Source organism: Coregonus lavaretus (genome assembly GCF_964263955.1).
Source record: "Coregonus lavaretus genome assembly, contig: HAP1_SCAFFOLD_47, whole genome shotgun sequence".
NCBI lineage: Eukaryota > Metazoa > Chordata > Actinopteri > Salmoniformes > Salmonidae > Coregonus > Coregonus lavaretus.
In genome coordinates, this window is record NW_028161510.1 from 2,326,253 (window position 1) to 2,340,060 (window position 13,808).

The 13,808-nt window shown below is 42.9% G+C and overlaps 1 protein-coding gene across 1 annotated transcript in view; it reads right to left on the minus strand.

The window, feature by feature from the left end:
* Window positions 1-399: 399 nt before the first annotated feature.
* Window positions 400-13,808, minus strand: part of LOC311120521 (uncharacterized protein) — a gene marked incomplete at its 3' end in the record, with an annotated part of 53,307 nt that continues 39,898 nt past the window's right edge. The window contains exon 2 of the mRNA XM_084195106.1: window positions 400-500. Coding sequence (XP_084051232.1) covers window positions 400-500 — 101 coding nt within the window. The remainder of the gene's footprint in view (window positions 501-13,808) is intronic.

Sequence of the window (13,808 nt, forward strand, 5' to 3'; positions counted from 1 at the left end):
ACATTCAACTGTAGAACAAGAAGGAAAATGTTTTTTAAGTGGAGAACAGTTGATTTGAAAAAACAGAATATTACAGAAAGATCACTTGGACGCATCTCCAAACAGTCTCTCCCTTTCTGCAGAGACATGGCTCAGTTCTGCAGTTGCTGTTCCACATACTTCCATGCAGACACTTCAATCTGTACAGAGCGCAACCTGGAAGGCCCTGGCTCATGCTGATTTTCAGGAGTTTCAGCAGGGGAGTTGGGTGGTGTCTCTGACTGTAGCAAAGCACTGGACCTGTTTCTGGCTCTGGCTTGACTTTTTGCCTCTCTCCATTTCTTTATTTTTGCCCTCTTCTCTCTCTCACTGAGCTCATTGACACCCTTCTTCTTTCCAGTCTCTCTGTCTTTTTTCCAATTAAACCCTTTCTTTCTCATGGTACTTTCTTCTTCTGTCTGGGTCAGCATCACGACGTTCCCGATATCTCCTTGCTATCTCAGCTCCTTTTGATCTCATTCCTTGAAAAAGACGATTCAAAATGTTCCCTTACACACTTTAATTGGCAGTCCCGGTAAACTAGGCTTGCATTATCAAACTAGGTTTGCTGATACCGATATCGGCAAAAAAATTGTCCATATTGTCCATTCTTACTATGTATAGCATGTACTGTTATAAAATGTGTGTAATAGCTGTTGTAATATGTGTAACATTATCAGTATGTGGCCTAAACTATGCACATGTCCTTCCTGTCATGAACCATGTCCACCCTGTCATGGAAGGCTTGCTGACAGGGTGGACAATGACAGGGTGGACATTTTTGTCTAATGTTAGCATTTAATGAGCACATGGTGGACCTTCACTTAGCAACATACTACAGTTAGCAAGCTGACTGTGTACTGTTTTACAAATATATTTCAAAGTTCTGATAGGTTTTTCTATCAATTGATATTTCACTATGACAGAGTGGACATGTTAAGCTTGACAACATCCAACTACACACGTAATATGATGAAAATGATGAAACATAAGTGTAAATACTTACTCTGCAACTAGACACTGCTTCAGCCTTCATTGAAGAAAGACAAAATGCTCGTAGTGATGTCACTGAAAACATCAGTGGGTTTCTTAAAGGGGCAGTTACCCCATAATGACAGGGTGGACAGCAATTTCAGGGACACATGCAAAATGTTCAATATGATTATGAAAATACAATATGCATGATCAAAATTACTTGTTTTATCAAATAACTTATTGTGGACAGTAAAACCATGTAAAAAAAAATTGGATTTAGTATCATTTAACCACTTATTACACACACTGTAGTTAGCAGAGCAGTGTGTGGGACATGCCAAAATCACGTACATCCAATCAATCAATCAATCAATCAATTTTATTTTATATAGCCCTTCTTACATCAGCTAATATCTCGAAGTGCTGTACAGAAACCCAGCCTAAAACCCCAAACAGCTAGTAATGCAGGTGTAGAAGCACGGTGGCTAGGAAAAACTCCCTAGAAAGGCGAAAACCTAGGAAGAAACCTAGAGAGGAACCAGGCTATGAGGGGTGGCCAGTCCTCTTCTGGCTGTGCCGGGTGGAGATTATAACAGAACCATGCCAAGATGTTCAAAAATGTTCATAAGTGACAAGCATGGTCAAATAATAATCAGGAATAAATCTCAGTTGGCTTTTCATAGCCAATCATTAAGAGTTGAAAACAGCAGGTCTGGGACAGGTAGGGGTTCCATAACCGCAGGCAGAACAGTTTAAACTGGAATAGCAGCAAGGCCAGGCGGACTGGGGACAGCAAGGAGTCACCACGGCCGGTAGTCCCGACGTATGGTCCTAGGGCTCAGGTCTCTCAGTTGGCTTTTCATAGCCGATCATTAAGAGTTGAAAACAGCAGGTCTGGGACAGGTAGGGGTTTCGTAGCCGCAGGCAGAACAGTTGAAACTGGAATAGCAGCAAGGCCAGGCGGACTGGGGACAGCAAGGTGTCATCATGCCCGGTAGTCCTGACGTATGGTCCTAGGGCTCAGGTTCTCAGAGAGAAAGAGAGAACGAGAGAATTAGAGAGAGCATACTTAAATTCACACAGGACACTGGATAAGACAGGAGAAGTACTCCAGGTATAACCAACTAACCCCAGCCCCCCGACACATAAACTACTGCAGCATAAATACTGGAGGCTGAGACAGGAGCGGTCCGGAGACACTGTGGCCCCATCCGAAGAAACCCCCGGACAGGGCCAAACAGGAAGGATATAACCCCACCCACTCCGCCAAAGCACAGCCCCCGCACCACTAGAGGGATATCCCCAACCACCAACTTACAATCCTGAGACAAGGCCGAGTATAGCCCACAGAGGTCTCCACCACAGCACAAACCAAGGGGGGGGCGCCAACCCAGACAGGAAGATCACGTCAGTAACTCAACCCACTCAAGTGACGCACCCCTCCCAGGGACGGCATGAAAGAGCACCAGCAAGCCAGTGACTCAGCCCCTGCAACAGGGTTAGAGGCAGAGAACCCCAGTGGAGAGGGGAACCGGCCTGGCAGAGACAGCAAGGGCTGTTCGTTGCTCCAGCCTTTCCGTTCACCTTCACACTCCTGGGCCAGACTACACTCAATCATATGACCTACTGAAGAGATAAGTCTTCAGTAAAGACTTAAAGGTTGAGACCAAGTCTGCGTCTCTCACATGGGTAGGCAGACTGTTCCATAAAAATGGAGATCTATAGGAGAAAGCCCTGCCTCCCGCTGTTTGCTTAGAAATTCTAGGGACAATTAGGAGGCCTGCGTCTTGTGACCGTAGCGTACGTATTGGTATGTACGGCAGGACCAACTCGGAAAGATAGGTAGGAGCAAGCCCATGTAACGCTTTATAGGTTAACAGTAAAACCTTGAAATCAGCCCTTGCCTTAACAGGAAGCCAGTGTAGGGAAGCTAGCACTGGAGTAATATGATCACATTTCTTGGTTCTAGTCAGGATTCTAGCAGCCGTATTTAGCACTAACTGAAGTTTATTTAGTGCTTTATCCGGGTAGCCGGAAAATAGAGCATTGCAGTAGTCTAACCTAGAAGTAACAAATGCATGGATTAATTTTTCTGCATCATTTTTGGACAGAAAATTTCTGATTTTTGCAATGTTACGTAGATGGAAAAAAGCTGTCCTTGAAACAGTCTTGATATGTTCGTCAAAAGAGAGATCAGGGTCAAGAGTAACGCCTAGGTCCTTCACAGTTTTATTTGAGACGACTTTACAACCATCAAGATGAATTGTCAGATTTAACAGAAGATCTCTTTGTTTCTTGGGACCTAGAACAAGCATCTCTGTTTTGTCCGAGTTTAAAAGTAAAAAGTTTTCAGCCATCCACTTCCTTATGTCTGAAACACAGGCTTCTAGCGAGGGCAATTTTGGGGCTTCACCATGCTTCATTGAAATGTACAGCTGTGTGTCATCCGCATAGCAGTGAAAGTTAACATTATGTTTTCGAATAACATCCCCAAGAGGTAAAATATATAGTGAAAACAATAGTGGTCCTAAAACGGAACCTTGAGGAACACCGAAATGTACAGTTGATTTGTCGGAGGACAGACCATTCACAGAGACAAACTGATATCTTTCCGACAGGTAGGATCTAAACCAGGCCAGAACTTGTCCGTGTAGACCAATTTGGGTTTCCAGTCTCTCCAAAAGAATGTGGTGATCGATGGTGTCAAAGGCAGCACTAAGGTCTAGTAGCACGAGGACAGATGCAGAGCCTCGGTCTGACGCCATTAAAAGGTCATTTACCACCTTCACAAGTGCAGTCTCAGTGCTATGATGGGGTCTAAAACCAGACTGAAGCATTTCGTATACATTGTTTGTCTTCAGAAAGGCAGTGAGTTGCTGCGCAACAGCTTTTTCTAAAATGTTTGAGAGGAATGGAAGATTCGATATAGGCCGATAGTTTTTTATATTTTCCGGGTCAAGGTTTGGCTTTTTCAAGAGAGGCTTTATCACTGCCACTTTTAGTGAGTTTGGTACACATCCGGTGGATAGAGAGCTGTTTATTATGTTCAACATAGGAGGGCCAAGCACAGGAAGCAGCTCCTTCAGCAGTTTAGTAGGAATAGGATCCAGTATGCAGCTTGAAGGTTTAGAGGCCATGATTATTTTCATCATTGTGTCAAGAGATATAGTACTAAAACACTTAAGTGTCTCTCCCGATCCCAGGCCCTCGCAGAGCTGTGCAGATCCAGGACAGCTAAGCCCTGGAGGAATACGCAGATTCAAAGAGGAGTCCGTAATTTGCTTTCTAATGGTCATGATCTTTTCCTCAAAGAAGTTCATGAATTTATCACTGCTGAAGTGAAAGCCATCCTCTCTTGGGGAATGCTGCTTTTTAGTTAGCTTTGCAACAGTATCAAAAAGAAATTTTGGATTGTTCTTATTTTCCTCGATTAAGTTGGAAAAGTAGGATGATCGAGCAGCAGTGAGGGCTCTTCGGTACTGCACGGTACTGTCTTTCCAAGCTAGTCGGAAGACTTCCAGTTTGGTGTGGCGCCATTTCCGTTCCAATTTCCTGGAAGCTTGCTTCAAAGCTCGGGTATTTTCTGTATACCAGGGAGCTAGTTTCTTATGACAAATGTTTTTCGTTTTTAGGGGTGCAACTGCATCTAGGGTATTGCGCAAGGTTAAATTGAGTTCCTCAGTTAAGTGGTTAACTGATTTTTGTCCTCTGACGTCCTTGGGTAGGCAGAAGGAGTCTGGAAGGGCATCAATGAATTTTTGTGTTGTCTGAGAATTTATAGCACGACTTTTGATGCTCCTTGGTTGGGGTCTGAGCAGATTATTTGTTGCGATTGCAAACGTAATAAAATGGTGGTCCGATAGTCCAGGATTTTGTGGAAAAACATTAAGATCTACAACATTTATTCCATGGGACAAAACTAGGTCCAGAGTATGACTGTGGCAGTGAGTAGGTCCAGAGACATGTTGGACAAAACCCACTGAGTCGATAATGGCTCCGAAAGACTTTTGGAGTGGGTCTGTGGACTTCTCCATGTGAATATTAAAATCACCAAAAATTAGAATATGATCTGCTATGACTACAAGGTCTGATAGGAATTCAGGAAACTCAGAGAGGAACGCTGTATATGGCCCAGGAGGCCTGTAAACAGTAGCTATAAAAAGTGATTGAGTAGGCTGCATAGATTTCATGACTAGAAGCTCAAAAGATGAAAACGCCATATTTTTTTTTGTAAATTGAAATTTGCTATCGTAAATGTTAGCAACACCTCCGCCTTTGCGGGATGCACGGGGAATATGGTCACTAGTGTAACCAGGAGGTGAGGCCTCATTTAACACAGCAAATTCATCAGGCTTAAGCCATGTTTCAGTCAGGCCAATCACATCAAGATTATGATCAGTGATTAGTTCATTGACTATGACTGCCTTTGAAGTGAGGGATCTAACATTAAGTAACCCTATTTTGAGATGTGAGGTATCACGATCTCTTTCAATAATGGCAGGAATGGAGGAGGTCTTTATCCTAATAAGATTGCTAGGGTGAACACCGCCATGTTTAGTTTTGCCCAACCTAGGTCGAGGCACAGACACAGTCTCAATGGGTATGGCTGAGCTGACTACACTGACTGTGCTATTGGCAGACTCCACTAAGCTGGCAGGTTGGCTAACAGCCTGCTGCCTGGCCTGCACCCTATTTCACTGTGGGGCTAGAGGAGTTAGAGCCCTATCTATGTTGGTAGATAAGAGGAGAGCACCCCTCCAGCTAGGATGGAGTCCGTCACTCCTCAGCAGGTCAGGCTTGGTCCTGTTTGTGGGTGAGTCCCAGAAAGAGGGCCAATTATCCACAAATGTTATCTTTTGGGAGGGGCAGAAAACAGTTTTCAACCAGCGATTAAGTGCTGAGACTCTGCTGTAGAGCTCGTCACTTCCCCTAACTGGGAGGGGGCCAGAGACAATTACTCGATGCCGACACATCTTTCTAGCTGATTTACACGCTGAAGCTATATTGCACTTGGTGACCTCTGACTGTTTCATCCTAACATCGTTGGTGCCGACGTGGATAACAATATCTCTATACTCTCTACACTCGCCAGTTTTAGCTTTAGCCAGCACCATCTTTAGATTAGCCTTAACGTCGGTAGCCCTGCCCCCTGGTAAACAGTGTATGATCGCTGGGTGATTCGTTTTAAGTCTAATACTGCGGGTAATGGAGTCGCCAATGACTAGGGTTTTCAATTTGTCAGAGCTAATGGTGGGAGCCTTCGGAGTCTCAGACCCCGTAACGGGAGGAGTAGAGACTAGAGAAGACTCAGACTCAGACTCCGACTCGCTACATAATGGGGAAAACCGGTTGAAGGTTTCTGTCGGCTGAATGAGCGACACCGGTTGAGCATTCCAACAGTATTTCCCTCCAGAAGCCATGAGAAAGTTGTCCGGCTGCGGGGACTGTGCGGGGGGATTTATACTAACGTTACTGTCTGTACTTACTGGTGGCACAGACGCTGTTTCTTCCTTTCCTACACTGATATTACCCTTGCCTAACGATTGCGTCTGAAGCTGGGCTTGTAGCACAGCTATTCTCGCCGTAAGGCGAGAATTCTCCTGTATATTATGAGTACAGCGACTGCAATTAGAAGACATCATGTTAATGTTACTACTTAGCTTCGGCTGTTGAAGATGTTGATGAACCATGTCCAGATAAAGCGTCCGGAGTGAAAAAGTTGAATAAGGGAAAAAAGTTGCGATGGAAAAAAGGAAAATAACGTAAAGTTGGCAGCTAAAACGCACAGGAAAATGACTCTTCTGTCTCGGGATAAACGTCCGGGGTGAAAAAGTTTAACGAAAAAAGATGAGTGAGGACAAAACTAAAAAGTTGGTAAATTTGTTGAACACAGAGATTGATTAAACGTTTATTTAAAGTAAAACGTGAATAGTTTGGCAGGTAGCCAAGTAGCAACAAACAGCACAGCAGCACGGAGACAATGCGGAAGCGAGACGGACAATCATCACACTGCTATCATCCTCTTTTATCCCTTCACCCAGCCTGGTCTCATAGACTAAACGTAACATAGAAAATGTAAATCCGGGACACTCAAATTAGTATGATATGCTATGTATGGTATGGTTACTTAAGGCACAAACAAAAGTAGAATGATTGGTCTTATAACATGAATGTCTAGCAAACCAAAGGTTGCGAGTTTGAATCTCATCATGGACAAATTTAGCATTTTAGCTAATTAGAAGCTTTTCAACTACTTACTATTTTTTAGATACTTTGCAACTACTTAGCATGTTAGCTAACCCTTCCCCTCACCCTAACCTTAACCCTTTAACCTATCTCCTAAACGTATTATTACAAATGCCATATGGCTTCAGCTTATCATAGGAGTTAACGTGCCACAAAAAAAATCGGACCTGGGTTCCTGTAAAGACGTAGTCGAATGTGATTCCTGCGTCTCCGTTGCACTAAACGTCTGACTGTATTTTGGATCACTGCATATCCCACTTTGATGCATTTAAGATGTATTAGATTGTATCCATGATGCTTCACGTTGTCCCAGTTGATCAAGAAGGAATAACGCTATGTCAAGGAGGTCCGATATTTCTCCGCAATGTATGTCAACTATTGACAACACCATCCATATTGCTCAATTACATGAATATCTCTCAATGCCTCAAACCGATGAGAAAATAAAAGTTGATCAACTCAAACAAACCGGCCATAATGTCAACCTGTGCTTGAGAGGAAGCCAAGCTTGCCAGTAGCTAATGCGGACGTTTCAGCATAATGAAGGCTCTTTCTCATAATAAAGTGCAACTGGGTTATTTCGCAATAACGACATCTTTCTAATTATAACACGATCTTTCTCATAATAACGATAACTTTTTCCTAGTAATGTTATCATTCATTTACTGAATTATTTCAGAATAACGTGATCTTATCTCATAATAATTATATATAAAAAATCTCAGTGGCAGCAATACGCCACCGTAAAACATCGTACCGGTTTGGTGGAATGACCCACATATTTCGTTATTTTGAAATGATTATTAAGTTGTTTGGGTCATTCCTAAGATGCGTCATTCAAAACGTGTGGTTCTTATGGGATGTTGAGTATTGAACAAAGCGCTACAGAAAGAGATGTCTGTCATTACGTGCAAGTTAAACAACTACAGCCTCCTCCTTGGATTTTCCATTTCCTCATCTCCTCTCGACTGCCTCAGGCTTGGCTGATCTGGCATTGCATTTCCTCTCTGCATTTTTTATATTCCAGGCCTTTTCTCTAATCTGGCCTTTCTTCCTCTCCCTGTAGAGACGCTGTTTTTCATAGTTAACGTTTTGTTGGTGGCCCCCAGTCTTTAACAACTCCTACAGTACAGACCAACATAACAACTCCTACAGTACAGACCAACATAACAACTCCTACAGTACAGACCAGTGGCGGCTCCTGAAAAAATTCTCAGGGGGGGCAATTTTTCTGATGATTTAGGTGACCTACACACATTTTTAAAAAGATATGTCCAGCAACAACATGAAGACAGGGGCAGCATATAAGTCAAAACCAGAAGCATTTATTGACTGATCTCAAAAGTGTTGGCTTACAAAATCAAAATAAGTTATCACAGTAAAAATAATCAAGGGTGTTCTTTCACATTCCTCAACACTGCATAAACAATATGCATTTCCATAAACAAATGAAATATCAGCTGAAAATACATTATCTTGGTATTTGTTCAGATTGCAGGATCAACAAGAGCTTTTACCACATTTTTTGCCTCATGGTTGAATTGGAAATATGTGCACCTGAGCATAATTCACAACAAGCAAGCAGGAGCTTTTGATAGAGGCTACTGAAAACATTGATGCAAGTTATTGGTAATAAGACATTTTTATAGACTTCCATATTCTGCCCTCTTGTATAGATTTGTGAAAATGAACAGTGATAGACATTTTGCCTGAAAACAGAATTTGAAAGTAATTTCTAGAAAAGGTAAACACAGCTATCTGTATGGCTTTGTAAAAATGAACAACCATATTCTGGCCAATTGTATAGATTTGTAAAAATGAACATGAACAGGTTTTTTTGTTTGTTTTACTTTTTTTTAAAATGAAAAATAACTATTTTAAACAACATCAACTGTGAACTGATTTGGGCGTGTGTGTGTTAAAGAGACAGGGAGGGAGGGACAAAGAGAGAGAGAGGCTACATTACTTGTACTGAAACTGTTCTCTTCTCTGTTTCAATACAGCAAAGCGTTCAATGACTTTCTCATTGAAATCAGGCATGCTGAGGACTAGTTCCCTCTCCATGGAAAGCATGGCCAGTGCATTCAGACGTTCCTGGCCCATTGAATTTCGCAGGAATGTCTTAACTCGTGTCAAAGTTGAGAAACATCTCTCAGCTTCAGCTGTTGTCATGGGAGTAGTTATGAGGATGTTCAACAGAGTCACAGTCTCAGAGAACGTCTCCTGGAGGTTGTAGCTCATGAGAACCTGGTACAGTGCCAGTGCACCACAGCCTCCCTTGTATTCAGGATTCTCATAGATCAGAGATAGTTCTGTCTTGAGCTTTGCCTTGCTCAGCATGGGGTATGCATTCACAGTGGCATTCAGAGCCTCATCAGGAAATGAATGGCAGTACCTTTCAAACATGTCTGCTTGCAGTAAGGTAGCACTCACAAGGTGGCCAGAGAAAGAGAACCTTTCTTTGGTGTGATCCAGGATGGTGTTGCAGACCTCTTCAGACAGCCTCTGCTTCTCCTCTTCTCTCAAAGCTGTTCTGGGTCTTTTGGCTCCTGTTGCTTCTTGCAGCTGCTGTTGAGAGGAGTCCCTGAAGGCAAACAGACCAATGTGTTTGTTGGCTTTGTACAGTATTGTTGTCTATGTGATGCACAGGTATATGCAATGTATCCATGATGTATAGTACAAATACTTCAGTTCCACTTAAAATGGGCAGGGATGCATAAAGTCTTTAGTGTTTAAGTTAGCCTTTGTGTCTCACATAGCCTGGATGTTCAGCACAGTATACAGTGGTGCTCATAAGCTTATGATCCCATGCTAAAGTTGACTAAAAAGAGGAATAAAAAAGAAAAGAAAATTGGTGTCCATAAAGGTTGGATTTTCCAACTTTTTTAATTAAGTCATTAAGATAAATTTCCAAAAGATGATTTTTTTATTCCTCTTTTTAGTCAACTTTAGAATGTGTTCATACACTTATGAGCACCACTGCACAGTACACATAGTATATAAAATAAAATAGATTACACCACTGGCCATAAGGCCATAAGAATAATGTAATTTCAAACACAAATGCAGTCTCCTTTCATGCATACATTTTCAAATAAAGCTCTGCTTTGAGAAAGATCGAATGATATTGTTTAATCTTACCTTATGGCCTGCACACTGCTTGTGAAGCTGTCGAGGGCACTTTTGATAAAGACAGCATCGATGTCCTTCTTCTGTAGCTTCTGGTACAGAATGTCGACGTGGGGCATGATTTTGTGAAAAAGCCGCAGGAAAAAAATAAAATCTTCATCATGCAGCATCCTCACGTAGCCAGATGCCTCTCTCACTGTGGCCTTGTCAAATGAACCCAATGAACCCGTCCGGATGGCTTCAAAACATTCTATGAGGTCGTCTCGATTCTCGTAGACAGTGTTCACGACTCTGCTGTTGAAGTTCCACCGTGTGGATGAAGGTCTGGGCAGTCTTCGTGCAACAGTCTGGTCAAGAATGCTGGTGCGTTTGGGTGACCGGGAAAAAAAAGTTGTAATCCCGCTCAGATCGGAAAAGAAAATGTTCACTTTTTTGATGCGAGAAGTAGCTTGCTGCATGATCAAATTCAGCTGATGCGCATAGCAATGCACGTAATGGGCATTCTTGAAATGCTCACGCACATTTTTCTGCACACCAGCCTTCTCTCCCCTCATCACACTGGCTCCATCGTAAGCTTGCGCAATGAGTTTGACTTTCTCGTCATCGGCAAAAAGACCGTTCAGTCTCTCCAAAAGTACACTGGCGATTGAGACTGAGGTTGATTCCGAGATGGGAAGGAACTCAAAAAAGCGCTCCTGCACTTTGTGCTTGCTATCTATGTACCTCAGCACAAGCACCAACTGTGTCTGTGTAGAAACATCCGTGGTCTCGTCAGCTTGGATAGCTACGAAGTTCGCAGACTTCACCTCCTCCACAATATGTTCCCTCGTGACCGCTAGCATACACTCCAGTACCTCGTTTTGAATGGTCTTTGATGTGCCCTTGAAAACTTTAGCATTTTTAAGATGGTCATCAAACACCTCATCTAATTGTGCCACAAAGTTGACAAGTCCAAGAAAAATACCAGGGTTGGTGGAGCCCTCAGTTTCATCTTTGCCTCGCAAAGCTAACTCAAACACTCCGCAAAACTTCACAGACTGGATTAGCCGGCTGAGGATATGGCGGTTCTTGCTAACCTCATCGTTGTGGCGGCGGACAGCTAGCCTGTATCCCTCATCCAGTTGAGTGGCAATATTCACTCTCCCCAAAGCAGAAATTCTCAAACAGCTATCCATGTGGGTCTTTGACAGCTCATGTTTCTTAATCTTTTCTGAAAGATGGTGCATGTCGGTTACACCAGTCGCTGTCCAAGCGGTGCTGTCTGAAGTGCCGCCTTCAGGGTGAATGAGTAAGCAGGGGTAGCAGAAAACTGCATTAGCTACATCGCAGCCTGCTAGCCAGGTTTTTCGTTCATACCAATTTTTGGAAAATCCTCGGGTGTAGGACTTCCCCCCTTTAGTAGAAACCTGTTGAATTATTAAATTTGGTCTGGGAGGTCCTAATTGTTTCGTTGCCAATTTATCTTCATTTGTTCGCCGACAAAAAGGAACTTCTTTCAAAGACACAATCGAGTTGCACTGAAGCCTAGCCATGTTGATAGTAGTAGTGAATTGATTGAGGCTGCTACCCTCTCTTTTCTTAGTTACGTTCATGGTTACGTTACGTATGACGAAAGCGCGTAAGTGCAAGCCCTCAGACACCCTTGGAGATTCAGTTGAAAGCTCTGAAATTTGAAAAAAAAAGATTTTACATGGGAGTCTATGACAGACTTCTGGGCGATTTTCAACCTGACTGAAATCGCCCCAAAAGGGGGGGGAGCCATTTGAAGCACGACTTTAGCCTGATTGGACATTTAGTGGCAGTGTGGCACTGTGGCAGATAGATTACAACACTGATAACTACTGTTGCCGTGATATAATTGATTAGAAAAAAAATCCCTTCATTTTCCCGTTTGGCAGTGCGTCGCCCATATCGCCCTATTGAACACACCGCCCCTGGTACAGACCAACATAACAACTCCTACAGTACAGACCAACATAACAACTCCTACAGTACAGACCAACATAACAACTCCTACAGTACAGACCAACATAACAACTCCTACAGTACAGACCAACATAACAACTCCTACAGCACAGACCAACATAACAACTCCTACAGCACAGACCAACATAACAACTCCTACAGCACAGACCAACATAACAACTCCTACAGCACAGACCAACATAACAACTCCTACAGCACAGACCAACATAACAACTCCTACAGCACAGACCAACATAACAACTCCTACAGCACAGACCAACATAACAACTCCTACAGCACCATAACAACTCCTACAGTACAGACCAACATAACAACTCCTACAGTACAGACCAACATAACAACTCCTACAGTACAGACCAACATAACAACTCCTACAGTACAGACCAACATAACAACTCCTACAGTACAGACCAACATAACACCTCCTACAGTACAGACCAACATAACAACTCCTACAGTACAGACCAACATAACAACTCGCCCCTTTAAAAACACACATTAGTTCAACTACTGCATAGTTTGTGCCCCTGTTTTTAAGACAATACTCACCGGTGTTAATCTGATCTCCAGTCTCCTCCTCTTCATCCTCCTCCTCCCCTTTCACTGTGACAGTCATCTTCTCTTCATTCCCCTCCTCTTTCACTCTCAAAACTTCTTCCTCCTCCTCCTCTTTCACTTGAAAAAGGTCCTCGTCTTCCTTCACTAAAATATCCTCTTTAACCCTGAAAGCTTCTTCCTCTCCTTTCCCTGTGACAGTCATGTCCTCCTCTTTCACTCCAAAAACGGCATCCTCTTCTTTCACTGTAACATCCATCACCCCATTTACTCCAAAACCTTCTTCCTCTTCTTTCACTGTAACATCCATCACACCATTTACTCCAAAACCTTCTTCCTCTTCTTTCACTGTAACATCCATCACCCCATTTACTCCAAAACCTTCTTCCTCTTCTTTCACTGTAACATACATCACCCCATTTACTCCAAAACCTTCTTCCTCTCCTTTCACTGTAACATCTTCTTCTTTCAATGTGATAGCTTTCTCCTCCTCTTCTTCTTTCATTCCGAAATTTTCTTTATCTTCTTCTTTGACTGTGACAGTCATCTCCTCCTCTTTCACTGTGATATCCTCCTCTTCCTCTTTCACGACAATGTTCAGTCCCAGAGCTTCTTTCTCCGTCCAGCGGACCTCTTCTTTAGTAGGGGGCGAGTAGCTTATTGAGCTCATGGTTGTGGATGTTAGCTAGCTACCTAGCTTGCTTGTTAATTAGCGATAGCCTAGCACTCGGCTAGACGCTATCTTAACCAGCTAGCTTGACTAACAACATATATACGAAATGGAGTAAATACACAGTGCGTCTAAAACAATGAGGTTAATATTCACAAAATGGTTCAAAGATCCCCGATGTTTTGGTTTTATGTTTTCTAGCAAGATACCGAGGCAGCTAATGAGTCAT